The sequence below is a fragment of the Solanum verrucosum genome, unplaced genomic scaffold, assembly GCF_900185275.1.
Source record: "Solanum verrucosum unplaced genomic scaffold, falcon-dt-bn FXZP01000125.1, whole genome shotgun sequence".
In the NCBI taxonomy this organism is placed as follows: Eukaryota; Viridiplantae; Streptophyta; class Magnoliopsida; order Solanales; family Solanaceae; genus Solanum; species Solanum verrucosum.
The window spans coordinates 1602618-1615561 of NW_026019923.1; the positions used below are offsets into that span (position 1 = coordinate 1602618).

The following is a 12944-nucleotide window of genomic DNA, read 5'->3' on the forward strand; positions in this document are numbered from 1 at the left end:
ATTTAATCAATGCATGCCAAGTGTCAAGAAAGTAGGTACAAATTTACTTTAAAAAAACAAAAAAAACATGTATTCACGTGCTCACCAGCAGTGAGATACACTTATTTTGCCATATCAGCGTTTTGTGTTTAATAGGTACATGTCTTGAACAATTTAGGTGTTCAATAGGTACAAGTCTTAGTTCACGTGTCCAAATGAATTATGCAGACAACTTTAAGGGGTCGTGAATGACTTAAGCCATTGTTAATTGTATGGAGCATACATATGTTGTTATAATAGTCCCTTTAGGAGAGTTTATATCTTAATTTTGATAATGTTTAGTGAAAATTTAAGATAATTTTAAAGAAAATTGAAATTTATACTCAGGTGTATATTCAAATTTAAAAATAACCTATAATTTATACTCTCTTCGTTTCATTTTATGTGAGGTAATTTGACTTGGCATGGAGTTTAAGAAAGAAATGAAGACTTTTAAAACTTGTGGTCCAAAATGAATGATAGAAATTTGTGTGACGATAAATCATTTCATTAAGGGTAAAATAAACATTTTATAGTTAAATTGTTACTTAATATAAAAATGTGTCATTCTTTTTGAAATCACTAAAAAGGAAAGTAAGTCGCATAAATTGGGATAGTGGGAGTACTAAATTGATGCATTATATTATCTATATCTTCTAAAAGAACTTAAAGAACTTGAAAGAATCAATTGAGAGATTATTATTTATTTCAATGCAGTGTTATTGTAATAGATTGACTCCTTTCGAAAGAGTTTATATTTCATTTCAATTAATTCGAGGAAGTTTGGCGAAGAAATAAAATAATATAGGATGAATTTTTATATTTGCGTTTTAGGTTGAGTAACTTATAAATCTCATATTTATGTTTAAACTTGGGTTTATAACAAGCTTATATAGCTATATTAAACCATATGAATATACTAAATGCTAATTTATATAAATTCTAATTCAGTTTATATAAACATTTTGAATGTGCTTATATTATCTTCCTTTTAGGTAAAACAACACCTTATAAATTGTTCATGATCACATTTTTTTTCGATTGTCAAAAGTGCATCGTGATCTATAATATATTTTAACCCAGAAAAGGAAAAAATTAACAATTTGTCATTACCAGTAACAAAAAAGTATATATTAGATTTATGTAATTTGTGAATTTCCATCCAAATCCCACCATCTAAACTGTTTTTTCACAGTATATATAAAGCACGATTTTCCGCCCCACTCACTATCTCTCTACTATCAGAATTCGCTAACGCACTTTCTCTCTCTATAATTTTCAGTTTGCTGCAGCTGCATTCCTTTGTTATACAAAAACGTAACTGAATTTTCCGGCGTCGTTCTTTGCCCGGACAATGGCGTCGCTATACGTCGGCGACCTTCACGACTCTGTGACCGACGGCCAACTCTACGAAGCATTCTCAGAGTTCAAAAACCTCGTTGACGTTCGCGTCTGTCGCGACTCTTCTACCGGCCGTTCGCTCTGTTACGGCTACGTTAACTTCATTTCTTCTGAAGACGGTATATACTGTATCTTTCAGTATCTCTTGCACTGTTAATTTTTCTGTTCGGTTTTCTTCGTTCGGTGCGAAATTCAGTTTGACATTTGTTTGCATGGCGGATTCCGATGAGAATTTCGTGTTTTGGATTTTCTATATGACTGATTAATGCGGAATTTGAGACTGAGATATGTATTTACGGAGTAGAACTATATTTTATTCCTAAGCTGAAGTTTTACCAAGACGGTGTATACTGTATTGTTTTGTATCGCTTGTACTGTTAATTTTCCGTTCGGTTTTCTTCGTTGGAAGTTCGTGCGGGATTGAGTTTGACATTTGTTTTCATGGTGAATTCATATAAAAACTGTGTTTTGATTTCTTATATAACTGATCAATGCGGAAATTCAAGACTGAGATATGTATTTACGGAGTTGAACTAAATTTTATTCCTAAGAAATTGTGTGAAATGCAGTTTTTCTTGTTTACTTATATTTTCGTGTTTCTGTATCTGCCTATGTGTATCCTATATGTGTAATGTGTGTATGAATTTGTTCCTTGGGGCTAATTGTGGAATTGACTCGAGAACCTATTGGTTTAGGTAAATATGTTATCCACTCGGTTGTGAATATACAGTTATAAAACGAAAAGGACAGGGTTAGATTCCTTTATTATGGAAAAATAAGGAGAAGTTGGCGGTTTTTTGTTTAAGTATATGAAATATGAAGGACAACGACGGGATTGGATTTCCACTCGTATGTAAGGAATGTAAGATTTCATTGATGGAGTTGTATTTAGTGGTAATAGGATGGTGTTCAGACTCCAGAAATGAAGTTTTGATAGTGAGCCCTCCCCTGTCTGGCTGGATTAATTTCATTCTGAATCATTGAGAATAATCAATAAAACACAGTTTGTCCGAGAGTGAGAGGAAGAAGCTATAGTGCTGGTTGGCGAGTTCTTTGATTGGTACTAGTATTTGTTTATTTTGTTGTGGTTACTCCTGCATGCTATTTTTTCAAGCTATGCGTCTACTTATATAATTGTTATATCTTGCACTCGAGGGAAGATATAACTGAAAATCTTGAGGATTTTATGATGTTGATTAGTAATGGAATGATCTTCTCTGCTGTGAGTCATTTCAGTGGACTATTGCTGAAGTTATTTTTACTATGGATTAGTTGATGATGTGGTTAAGGGAATAATTAATTGTAATTTGAGATTTTGTTGCTATAATTGATCAAATTGTTTGTTTTGTGGTGTGAGTCATCTGTGTAGTTCTTTCAATGAAGTCCATCAGTGAGTAGTGTGGTCTTTTGATGAATTGTTACTTCAGCCTTGATGTTTTATGGAACCCTGGCGAATTCATTAAATGAAGGTTATCTGAATGATTTGCCTTGGTCTTATTTATTTTAATTTGATTGATTTGTCGTCTAGTTTCTGTTTTGTGGAATGTTGAGGACCAGTGAGTTGCTCATTTTGTCACTTAATGTTGTTTCCGTTCACGAAACATTGTCCGTATGATCTGATCTGTGATTTGTTATCATAAGTATGAGCTAACCTTTTAAAATTGTACAAGTTGTATCATCTTTTTTCTTAATTGCCTGAGAAAGCTGTGGTTTTTCCTGCTCTGTGAGCGCAACAGATCAGCTCATGACTTTTTTTGCGGTTAGCATTTATTAAGCTTCATGCTCTGGACCAGTGACTCAAGGGACAATGATTGCAAATGCAGAACTTTTGTCTATTTCTTTGGTTGCTTATGGTTTGTTATTGTGTACGTCTGACTTTCTTTTCCTCGAAATTCTGTGTGAGTTTATTTTTCACTTGGAAAGATTCTACTGTCTTTTAAACTGTGAACAGCTGTGCGTGCTATTGAGGTGAAAAATCATTCCACCCTCAATGGAAAAGCTATAAGGGTTAGTTGGTCCCGTCGTGATTCTGATGTGAGAAGAAGCGGAACTGGAAATGTATTCATCAAGGTACTTTTTAAGGACTGGATAGCTGTCATTCATTTTGAGATCTTAATAGGTTTTCTTTTTTCCTTATTGCTTTGATCCTTATGTGAAACTGATTTGGGATTTTACTGCAGAATCTAAATGATACAATTGACAGCACGAAGCTTGAAGAAATATTCCAGAAGTTTGGAAATATCTTATCCTGTAAAGTTGCCGTTTCTGAGGATGGAAGGAGTAAAGGATTTGGCTTTGTCCAGTTTGAGACTCAGGACAGTGCAAACACTGCTATTGAGGAGCTCAATGGATCTGCTGTTGGAGGAAAGGAGATGTATGTGAAATTCTCTCAGTTATAATTTATAGTGATCCCGATGAACTTTGATAGAGTATATAGAAAAAACTGTTTCTCTTGCACACTTTTAACCTTATTTTGTCCCCAATATTTTTACATCCATTATGGATAGGTATGTAGGAAAGTTCGTCAAAAAGAGTGACCGGATTCTGCCCAGCCCTGATGAGAAATATACAAATTTGTTCATCAAGAACCTGGGTCTGGACATCTCAGAAGAGCATCTTAGAGAGAAGTTCTCTGAATTTGGGAAAATTATCAGCTTGGTCATTACGAAAGATGAGAATGGATGTTCAAAAGGTTTTGGTTATGTGAACTTTGAGAATCCAGATGATGCTAGGAGAGCAAGGGAAGCTATGAATGGATCAAAACTTGGTAGGTTTTGACTTTATCTTGCTGTTGTATTCTCAGATGTAACTAACAGCTACAGTGTTCAAGAGTCTTTATATGACCTGTATGCATTGGGCAGGCTGCAAGATCTTGTATGTAGCAAGAGCACAAAAGAAAACAGAACGCGAACAGATATTGAGGCGTTTGTTTGAGGAGAGAAGGAAGGAGCGACTTATTAAGTACCAGGTATCTTTGTTTCTCATTTCCTCATTTAAAAGATATATGTTACTGTAGAAAAAATGTGTTACTGTATTGTATTGTCCATTTTTTTATCACGATTAATGTCATCATAGGGTTCAAATGTGTACGTCAAAAATATCGATGGTGATGTCAAGGATCACGAGTTGCGTGAATTATTCAGTCAATGTGGCAAAATCACTTCTGCAAAACTTATGCTAGATGAAAAAGGAGTCAGCAGGGGCTTTGGATTTGTATGTTTTTCCAGACCAGAGGAGGCCAATAAAGCGGTGAATACTTTTCATGGTAAGTTATATATCTTTTTACTCGGTCTAGATCATGGTGAATGCCAAGGCACTGAATGTTGTTTCACATGAGCTAGAACTTGCAATAAATTTTGGTGCTATCTAACATCTTCTTTCTTATTACGTTTTTGAGCACAGATATCCCAGCTTAAGTAAATAAGTAGTACTACTTTACACTGTTTTCTTTCTAAAGGAGGTGTCAGAAATAATGAAGTGTTACAGCATGGATAGAGTTCCTGATGAATGACTCTATCAATATGGATATACTCATGAAATTCAGGGTTAAGGGGTTATAGAACTCCAGAACTTTAATGCAGAAATGCATGTCTCTGTCAAATGCCTCAGGCCCTAACTTTAGATTCCGTAATGCCTATATGGGTATCATGTCAGGCAAGCAACTTTTTGTTTGGTTGGTCTAGTTGAGTTTAGGCTAATTGTCCCACATATGGTTCAGTTATAGTGCTTGCTGCACTTTGCCAATAGACAAGACCTTTCAATCATGTTAAATTCCAAACCTAGTTTTTCTTCTTTTATGGCTCCTTTTCCCATCTTTTCTCTGCGTGCACACTGGATTTTTGGTCTCTGCTTCCTTTTAATACCTCTGCACTAAAGGGTTTAACCTCTGACTAAGCTCGTGGATGGTACATATATTCTTCGTCATGGCATTTTCTAAGCTCTTATTTTTAATTACTATTCTGAAATCTGTGATCAATGTGTTTTCTAGTGTTGTAGCATTTTAATTTAGTTGTAAGTGAACTTTTGTGTGGAATAGTAAAACGAGGAATGAACACAGAGATCTTAGAAAAAACGAAAGCTGTTCCAAGACAATGCAAACAATAAACTTAATTTCTTAAAAATAGATCACTGCCAGGCTTCCCTAGATTAGTTAGTCAAGTACGTAGTGATACACCGGATTATGTTTTTATGCCATGTCATGCTTGCATCAACAACAATCGTCTCTCATGAACAAAATTCCTTACTGTTATTTTATGTGTCTTAATTGAACACAGAAAATAAAGGTATTCATTGAAAGAAAATTAACAGATGCCTTTCCATTTCGTTTTCCCTTCAATTTTCTCTCATATTATTCATATGTTCTTCAGTTTGACGGCTTATATTCTTCCAATGTTATATTAGAAGGTTTCTCTTAAGGTCCCTATTAAGTATATTGACGTTGTTAGACATTCCACAGGATTTATGTTTGGCCAAAAGCCATTGTATGTGGCTATTGCTCAAAGGAAAGAGGAAAGGCAAACTCAATTACTGCTTAAGCATGCACAAGGAATTGCAGGTCTCACCGGATCTTCCGCTTTTTTCCCGGGTGGATATCCCCCTCTGTACTACCCAGCCCCTGGTGATCTACAAGTATCTGAACAACCAGGGCTGCTGTATCAGCCTCTGATTATGAGGCATGGTTGGATGGCCAATGGATTTGCAAACTCTATTAGACCTTCTTATCAAACTTCCTTGGTTAGTCCAACTGTAAATTTTCATAATACTTCGGCAATTTTACTACTTCATAGAGTTGGATAACAGAATCTTGAACTTTTCAGCAGTAGTCCGGAGGCACTAAATTGCATGGGCATGTTTCAGGTTTAAACCTATGATGAAATTTCTTACCACTTTCGTCTCATTTTTCAGATTCCTAGTGCTTCACAATATAGGCAGCTTAGGGGAAAGAAGAACGGACATATGCCAGAGGTGCCTTACTGGCAGCAATCAGTCCAATCAGTGGCATCATCAAAGCAATCTAGCTATACTCAAAAGGTTAAACTTTTTGCTATCCTTTTTTCATAAATTGGAATTTTGATTGACTGAGTTTTGTATTTGTTGATCTGCACAGCGTAGTAGTTCAATATTCCATTTTAGAATGCTGAAGTTGAATGTTTTTTCTGAGACTCCTCCCTTGAAAATGTGTGACTTTGCCTTTTTACCTCAATGGAAAAAGATAATGTCTTCAAATGCCTATTCAGAATAGTGATTAATCATTTTGCTAGGATGAGGATAAATGTTGTTTTATTTGATTTTCAAGTTCGTGTACTGATTTATGTTTCCTTTTTTGGTGTTCTTCATATATTCTTTTTATCTGAATCTTCTGATCATTATTCATATATTTGAAAAACTAGGCCTTCACTTAACTAGTGTTAAGTATGTGATTTTTAGCCGGAAATTGTTTGATTGATTTGAATTATTGTTTCAACTGTAAGTCTGTAACTACAAGAATTACAGTATCATAAATCATTCAGCCCATATTTACTCTATCTTTTAACTCAAGCATTTTTTTTGGTTTTCTTAGCTTATATGATGCAAAATTGTTAATCTCACGTGCAGATTACTTAGTATGTGTATTTTAAAAGTTGAGATATTTTTCCATAATTCGGTTATCATCTTGTTACTAAACTTCTGCCTGCACTGATTCTTCTTACGATCCTGTCATGGAAAGAAATTGTAGTCTATTTCAAATTGTTGTAACCCATAACAAAGTGCTTCTTTTTTCATTCACTAATATGTGTACATTGATGAGCTTCATTGCTTCAAGTTTCCTACTTTTGGTGCATGCCTTCACCTAGGTGAGAAGTATCCTGGGAAAATTAAAATTTCCTTTTGCATGATGGATCACAGTTAAGCATCCCTGTTTTAGTAACCACACAATTTATGTATGCTTTGTAGGTCAAATATGCACCAAATGGTTGTGGTATGAAGAAAGGATGTGTTTTCTCTGCTGGCACCAGTACAAAAGGATCATTGTCTGAGGTTTCAGACAACCTGAGTACTATGCTTACCACTGCACCTCCTAAGCAGCAGAAACAGATACTTGGAGACCACCTTTATCCTCTAATTAGTCAACACAAGGTGAGCTTTTTCTCTATCCTTTATAATTGTCCTTTTCTCTTCTATAATAGCTACCCTATGCACTAATGCAGAATAATTTGTCTGCTGCAATTGTTTTGGTTCTTCATGGAGAATCCAAGGGGTAGATAAACACTTGAAAGAAGACTTGATCCATCTCTGACAATTTTACTGATGTTGGTGTGGGTGATCTGTCAAGAAGCTTTTTGAAGCCATTTAGTTTTGAGCTTCGTTATCCGTTGGTTATATAGAGCTGGTCTAGCTTCTGTATCGGTCTTGCTGTTACCCTGAGAATTAACAAAACTAATATGCTTTTTGTAGCCCCATCTTGCTGCAAAGGTTACAGGAATGCTCTTGGAAATGGACAACTCAGAGCTTTTATCATTGTTCAAGTCACCAGAATCTCTGGCAGCAATGGTGCAAAAAGCAGTTGAGATGCTCAACCTCCCCAAGACTGAAGTTTCCCCTCGAGATTCATGTCTTCCAAATCTTCTCTCTGCTAAGTTGCAGTCAACTTAGCAACGAATTATGCACAATGTTAGAGGTTTCCATCAAGTTTGTGTCACTAGGAAATAAATCTAGCTAAGTGTTGTTTGTATGGTGGCTACTTGTATCATGATTTTGTGGCTGTTATTACTTCTCCGATATGACATGATAGAAACAAAATCGTTGTACTTAATGATACTGCTATAACATTTGGGGTCGACAATGTTATGTTTGACAATGTGTTTGGAATTTCTCATTTCTTTACATGTTATAGTTGTATTCCATTTCATATTGACTTTGTCAGATGATATTTGAGAAAGAAGATTGATTCGAAGAATAAGATTGAAGTCTACCAGTGTGTTAGGAAAGATGAAACAACAAAGTTCCACCTCTTTCTGCAGAACTTAGACTCAATTCAATAAAGTTCCCCGCACATCGAGTTTTGTTTATTGAGTAATTTATGCACTACAAATGTTTTTGTGTGTGTTTGTATCGTCTTTGTTCTTTTGGTAGAGAGAATAACAATTATAGCAAGCAAAAAGAAACAAGAGCATAAGCCAAACTATTTCCGTTTTGTTCTTGTAGATCATGTTTCAGGGAAGACTTATAATATACAGGACAAGTAAATTGTGTTCTTTGTTCACCCAAGAGCAATAAGCTCTCAGAATACACTCACTTTTTGTAGTCTAGATTACAATTCAACTTCTAGTTTAGATGTCAGTAAAATCAACAAACCCTTTTTGATATCAGACTCAATGATTCCCTCCATTTCTCCAATGCCTTCTCAAACTGCAGATTATCAGAATTAGTTGCCCTGACACTGCTGGTTTTGGGTAAAAGCAATGCACGATTATCAGAATCAGCTTGTAACTCATAGTCATTAGAATCAACTCGTGAGTTCTTCCATTAAGCCCTGTAATTAGAGGCAAAGGCTAGCAGTTTGAGAAAAAGGTAGATGCATTTATTTCTACTGCAATTTTCTGTTGTATGGGAAAATCACCTGAGAAATATACTGCTCTGCATCAGTGCGCCTAATGAAAAGAATTGCATGACGAGCAAGGTTGGCTAATTGGTCGCTGAGGACCACATTACCAATATCATCAAGGACCCTCACCTTGATATAGGGATCTTTTGGAGGCACCATATCCTGTGAAAAGCAAAACATAAGGAAGCTAAGGTACTTGGCCAAGTCTCTTATCATTTGCACTGTGCGGGTCTCCCAGAGATTTAAAGTTTATAAGGAAAGCAGTCCCTTGCAGATTGATCAGATATTCTAGAAAACACATGGAGTGATGTCATATTTTTGCTTGTCAATGTAGTGTTTTATTTTAGCACATTGAACTTCTGATAATCGAGTATCTGTTTAATTTACTTAATGCACTCACAAGCCTTCGCATTGCTGCCCTAGCTTCGTGTTCTTTTCAGAGATAGTTCTAGTCCAATGATTGATATAGTTATCCGAAGCCTAAAGTCAAATGCAATGAGCAAATTTGATACTTCCTACTCACAAAAGAAAGAAACGGAAAAGGAAAAATCTGCCACCCTCCTAACAAGTCACCATCCACACTCCAATCCAAGCTTCTTTCTCTTGCTCCGATGGCACACCAACACTGATGAGAGTGCAACGATGGGGAAGATGTGCAGATATGCTATGGAGGGTGACATTCCTTTTGCACCCCACCTAGAGATAAAAATTACTTGTCGGGGAGCATCGTTAGGCTAGGACCCCTCAATGTTACAGAACTTCAAGAAATAACTTTAGCTTCAGATATATCAATTTTCCGACTTGCTGACACTTCATAAGAACCAGAGATCAATGAGATAAACAAAACAGTCACTATAGTTCCGTATCAACACAACGAAAGAAAAAAAGAACAAGACACTATTTAGAAGTGAATCATATGACGTTTAATGGACAGTTTCCCTTTTTTCTGCTGTTTGGATTCGAACAAATTTTGGTAATTACACATACTGCTCCTAAACAGTCACAGATTACAACAATTAACCTTTTGAAGGAGGGAAATGCAAATTTTTTTCTAGGAGATCATACTATAATGCCAAGAGTACAGAAAACATGTCCTGGTTTGGTTATCAAAAAAAGTAAACATGCCCTGGTTAGGACTTAGTAAGAGTCTACTTTCTGCAATTTCAGGCATAGTAGTATTTGTTAGGTGTAAAAGTCTATTCACTATAGTCTTTGAGCAATATATCAGGACACAAGCAAGAAGTTACGAGAAAAGAACACTTACCACCCCCAAATCAAGATCAAGTGATGACATGTATGATTGGATAGTTCCAGCATGATTCTTAAAATATTCTTTCTCTGAGGTACTAAGCTTCTCTTCAATTTCTTCTGGGAGGACACGCTCAAGGGTCCATCCCAATCTTCGAACAACTTCTGCTCGATTATATCTAAAGAAGGAACAAGAAAGAAAGTCGACAACGAACATAAGAGATGCAGGAAGATCAGGAATATATGACCGTTTCCCAAAGACAACTCTGAAGCTAACTGTTACTCACACATAAGCCATCAGACAGCGCTTGTTGCGAGTGAGAGACTGATGATGGATAAGCAGCCCATGGTAATTATCATCTTTGGGGAGCTCTGCATTGGAACTTCTATCAGTCTCAGGTGGCTCGTTGTCATCAGGTGATTCGTTATTTGAAACTGCGTCGTTCTGAGTTGGTCGGTTTGCACTTGAACTTTCAGCAGGAGTTTTTGCATTCATTTTCCTGTGTCAAACTCAAGATGGATAAGGTCTGAAACAAAGTTGTACTCCATTTGGCACATAGAGAAGAATACACATGCGTAAGGAAAGAATGACTTTTGTTGGGAAACACATTGTCAACATGCTGGATTTGACTCAATTTCAGAAATGAACCGAGACTAATCCAAGTTGATGTGTGATATTTGATGAAATTATATGCCTTTGGAATCTGGTGTATGGACATCAAATTTAACAGTTTGCAATTAGGACACTCATGCAGTATGATGTAGCCAATTAAATAGAAGGTATGGAAAGTGGGAGGACAAGCACCTAATGCTCAATACTGAATTAGCCCAGAAGCAGCAAAGTTGAAAGCTTCAGAAAATACAAACATAGCATTTGGCACTACAAGACACAGAAACATTCTGAGAGCTTAGTGCCTAGGCGCTAGCATGGCACAAACCTGGAGGCTACAGTGCCTAGGTGCCATCAGACAAATAGAACTATAGGAACACAGTGCCAAGTTGCTATCAGACAGATACTGGTTCTTAGACGTGTTCTTACATGAAAACTATAAATATACCCTACCAGGGCTGAACATGGCACAGCAGGAGGGAAAAAAGAGGGTTGGATCTATTTCAACTTGAATTCATCTTCTACTTCCTTTCCTTTTGGCTTTATCTTTTCATAGAGAAGATAGCTTATGGAATATCCTCAGTTTACAGAGAAAGGAATTCAGAAGTATTAAATTTCAAAGTGAACTCTATTTCTTTAATAACTGAACAAGATCAGTACATATATATATACAGGAAAGGAAAGAATCTTTTGTAACTACTTTAACTAACTATTTTCTATCTAACCTCTAACTTCTATTATTTACATAATGACTCTCAGCTTACTATGTAGTACCATCTTTAATACATTAAAGCAAAAACTTCAGAAAATTCAGCATGCTGACACACAAGTATTATGGAGAAGAAAAGCATATGATAGAGCACTGATGAAGTATCTATGTTCAAGGCCTAGATCAGAAGCAAACTGGACAAGAAAACAGGTAAAATAGGACAGTTTCAGGATATCAGTTAAGAAAATACACGAGGTACACTTGTTCTGTAAAATATTTGCAACAATAAGAATCACTAAAAAGCTCACCTAACTACTGTTACAAATAGCATGTTATGGGTTATACAACAATAAGGTTGCAGAAAGAGATGAATAACAAACAAAGAAAGCTTGGGAAACCACAAGGAACGTGTTAAATATACCTCACCAAGGAATTGAGGTGCAGGAAATGGCTGTTACATTCTTCAAGTACTTGTGTAACTAGGTCAGTCTGCATTGAACAAGAAACTATTCTGTAAGTATAAAACTCTAAGTAAATAGCAGACCAAATATGTAATGAATCAAAATGTTTATAAGATTCAAGTAGCAGCAAAGAAATTGACCCTGCAGAACATCAACTTTATTTTAATGTAAGAAGCACTCATGATCACTCATTTTCTAATAAAACTCCTTAAAAAGAAGAAGTAGAACTACATGTATACTTCTGTTAATAACAGGATCAATATCTTGGATGTATGAAAAACCCACTACAGCATTATGACATGCATGATAATGACAAACATCTACCTGGCTACCTTATTCCTCTAGTGTGAACCCATATATTATAAATGCAAGATGATTGCATGTTTATATTAGCATTAATAACAATAGGGGAAAGAAGATAACGTCAAATCTCAGTGACTCAACACCTATCATCTACACAATTTTCACAGCCTACATGGAAATAATGCAAATGATTAAAACTATCTGAAATTTAATTTCTAGTAAGCTGATCAAATATAGAATAAATTGCATACATTAAAAGCTGCAAGCTGCCCGGGTTCGCTCTCTGCAAATTCTTGTACTAATTCTCTCCCCTTCTTCCCATACATTTCTTCCAATTCAAATGGGCCAAGCACTGATCAATTTTTTCCTGCAGTCACTGAACCATTCCTCAAACACGTAAATCTGAAATCCCTAAAATTGGAAAATGAAATGGTACTTATACAACTAGTTTCTTATATTGGAATTCCTATCAAGTAGTTTTTCTAAGGTCTGAATAAGAGTTTTCCAATTTTATCGAATATTTTTGGCATAACTAATATCAAATAATTTCTCTAAAGAGTTACGAAAGTAATGTTTTTTCTTAAATGAATAATTCCAATCTAGTGACAG

General features: G+C 35.7%; 2 protein-coding genes across 2 annotated transcripts; one reads left to right on the forward strand and one right to left on the reverse strand.

The window, feature by feature from the left end:
* The first annotated feature begins 1266 nt into the window (after positions 1-1266).
* On the forward strand, positions 1267-8228 carry LOC125824404 (polyadenylate-binding protein 7-like). The gene is made up of 10 exons (XM_049503780.1): positions 1267-1538; positions 3371-3489; positions 3600-3793; positions 3927-4186; positions 4281-4387; positions 4495-4684; positions 5876-6153; positions 6325-6450; positions 7354-7536; positions 7855-8228. Exons 1-10 carry the CDS (start codon positions 1373-1375, stop codon positions 8050-8052), a joined length of 1821 nt encoding a protein of 606 aa, XP_049359737.1. The 5' UTR covers positions 1267-1372; the 3' UTR covers positions 8053-8228.
* Positions 8229-8597: 369 nt separating this feature from the next.
* LOC125824431 (uncharacterized) lies at positions 8598-12729 on the reverse strand. Its single transcript, XM_049503808.1, has 6 exons — positions 12587-12729; positions 11993-12060; positions 10540-10752; positions 10269-10431; positions 9020-9166; positions 8598-8932 (listed from the first exon to the last, which is right to left on the reverse strand). Exons 1-6 carry the CDS (start codon positions 12659-12661, stop codon positions 8906-8908), a joined length of 693 nt encoding a protein of 230 aa, XP_049359765.1. The 5' UTR covers positions 12662-12729; the 3' UTR covers positions 8598-8905.
* Positions 12730-12944: the final 215 nt, after the last annotated feature.

What these genes read in the sequence shown, in the direction of transcription:
- LOC125824404 (XM_049503780.1), top strand. Translation starts at nt 1,373, where the DNA reads ATGGCGTCGCTATACGTCGGCGACCTTCACGACTCTGTGACCGACGGC. An exon ending in CTTCATTTCTTCTGAAGACG is followed by an intron (nt 1,539 to 3,370) that starts GTATATACTGTA and finishes AACTGTGAACAG; the next exon opens with CTGTGCGTGCTATTGAGGTG. An exon ending in AGCGGTGAATACTTTTCATG is followed by an intron (nt 4,685 to 5,875) that starts GTAAGTTATATA and finishes GACATTCCACAG; the next exon opens with GATTTATGTTTGGCCAAAAG.
- LOC125824431 (XM_049503808.1), bottom strand. Translation starts at nt 12,661, where the DNA reads ATGTATGGGAAGAAGGGGAGAGAATTAGTACAAGAATTTGCAGAGAGC. An exon ending in GGCAGCTTGCAGCTTTTAAT is followed by an intron (nt 12,061 to 12,586) that starts GTATGCAATTTA and finishes TGTTCAATGCAG; the next exon opens with ACTGACCTAGTTACACAAGT. An exon ending in CGCTGTCTGATGGCTTATGT is followed by an intron (nt 10,432 to 10,539) that starts GTGAGTAACAGT and finishes TTCCTTCTTTAG; the next exon opens with ATATAATCGAGCAGAAGTTG.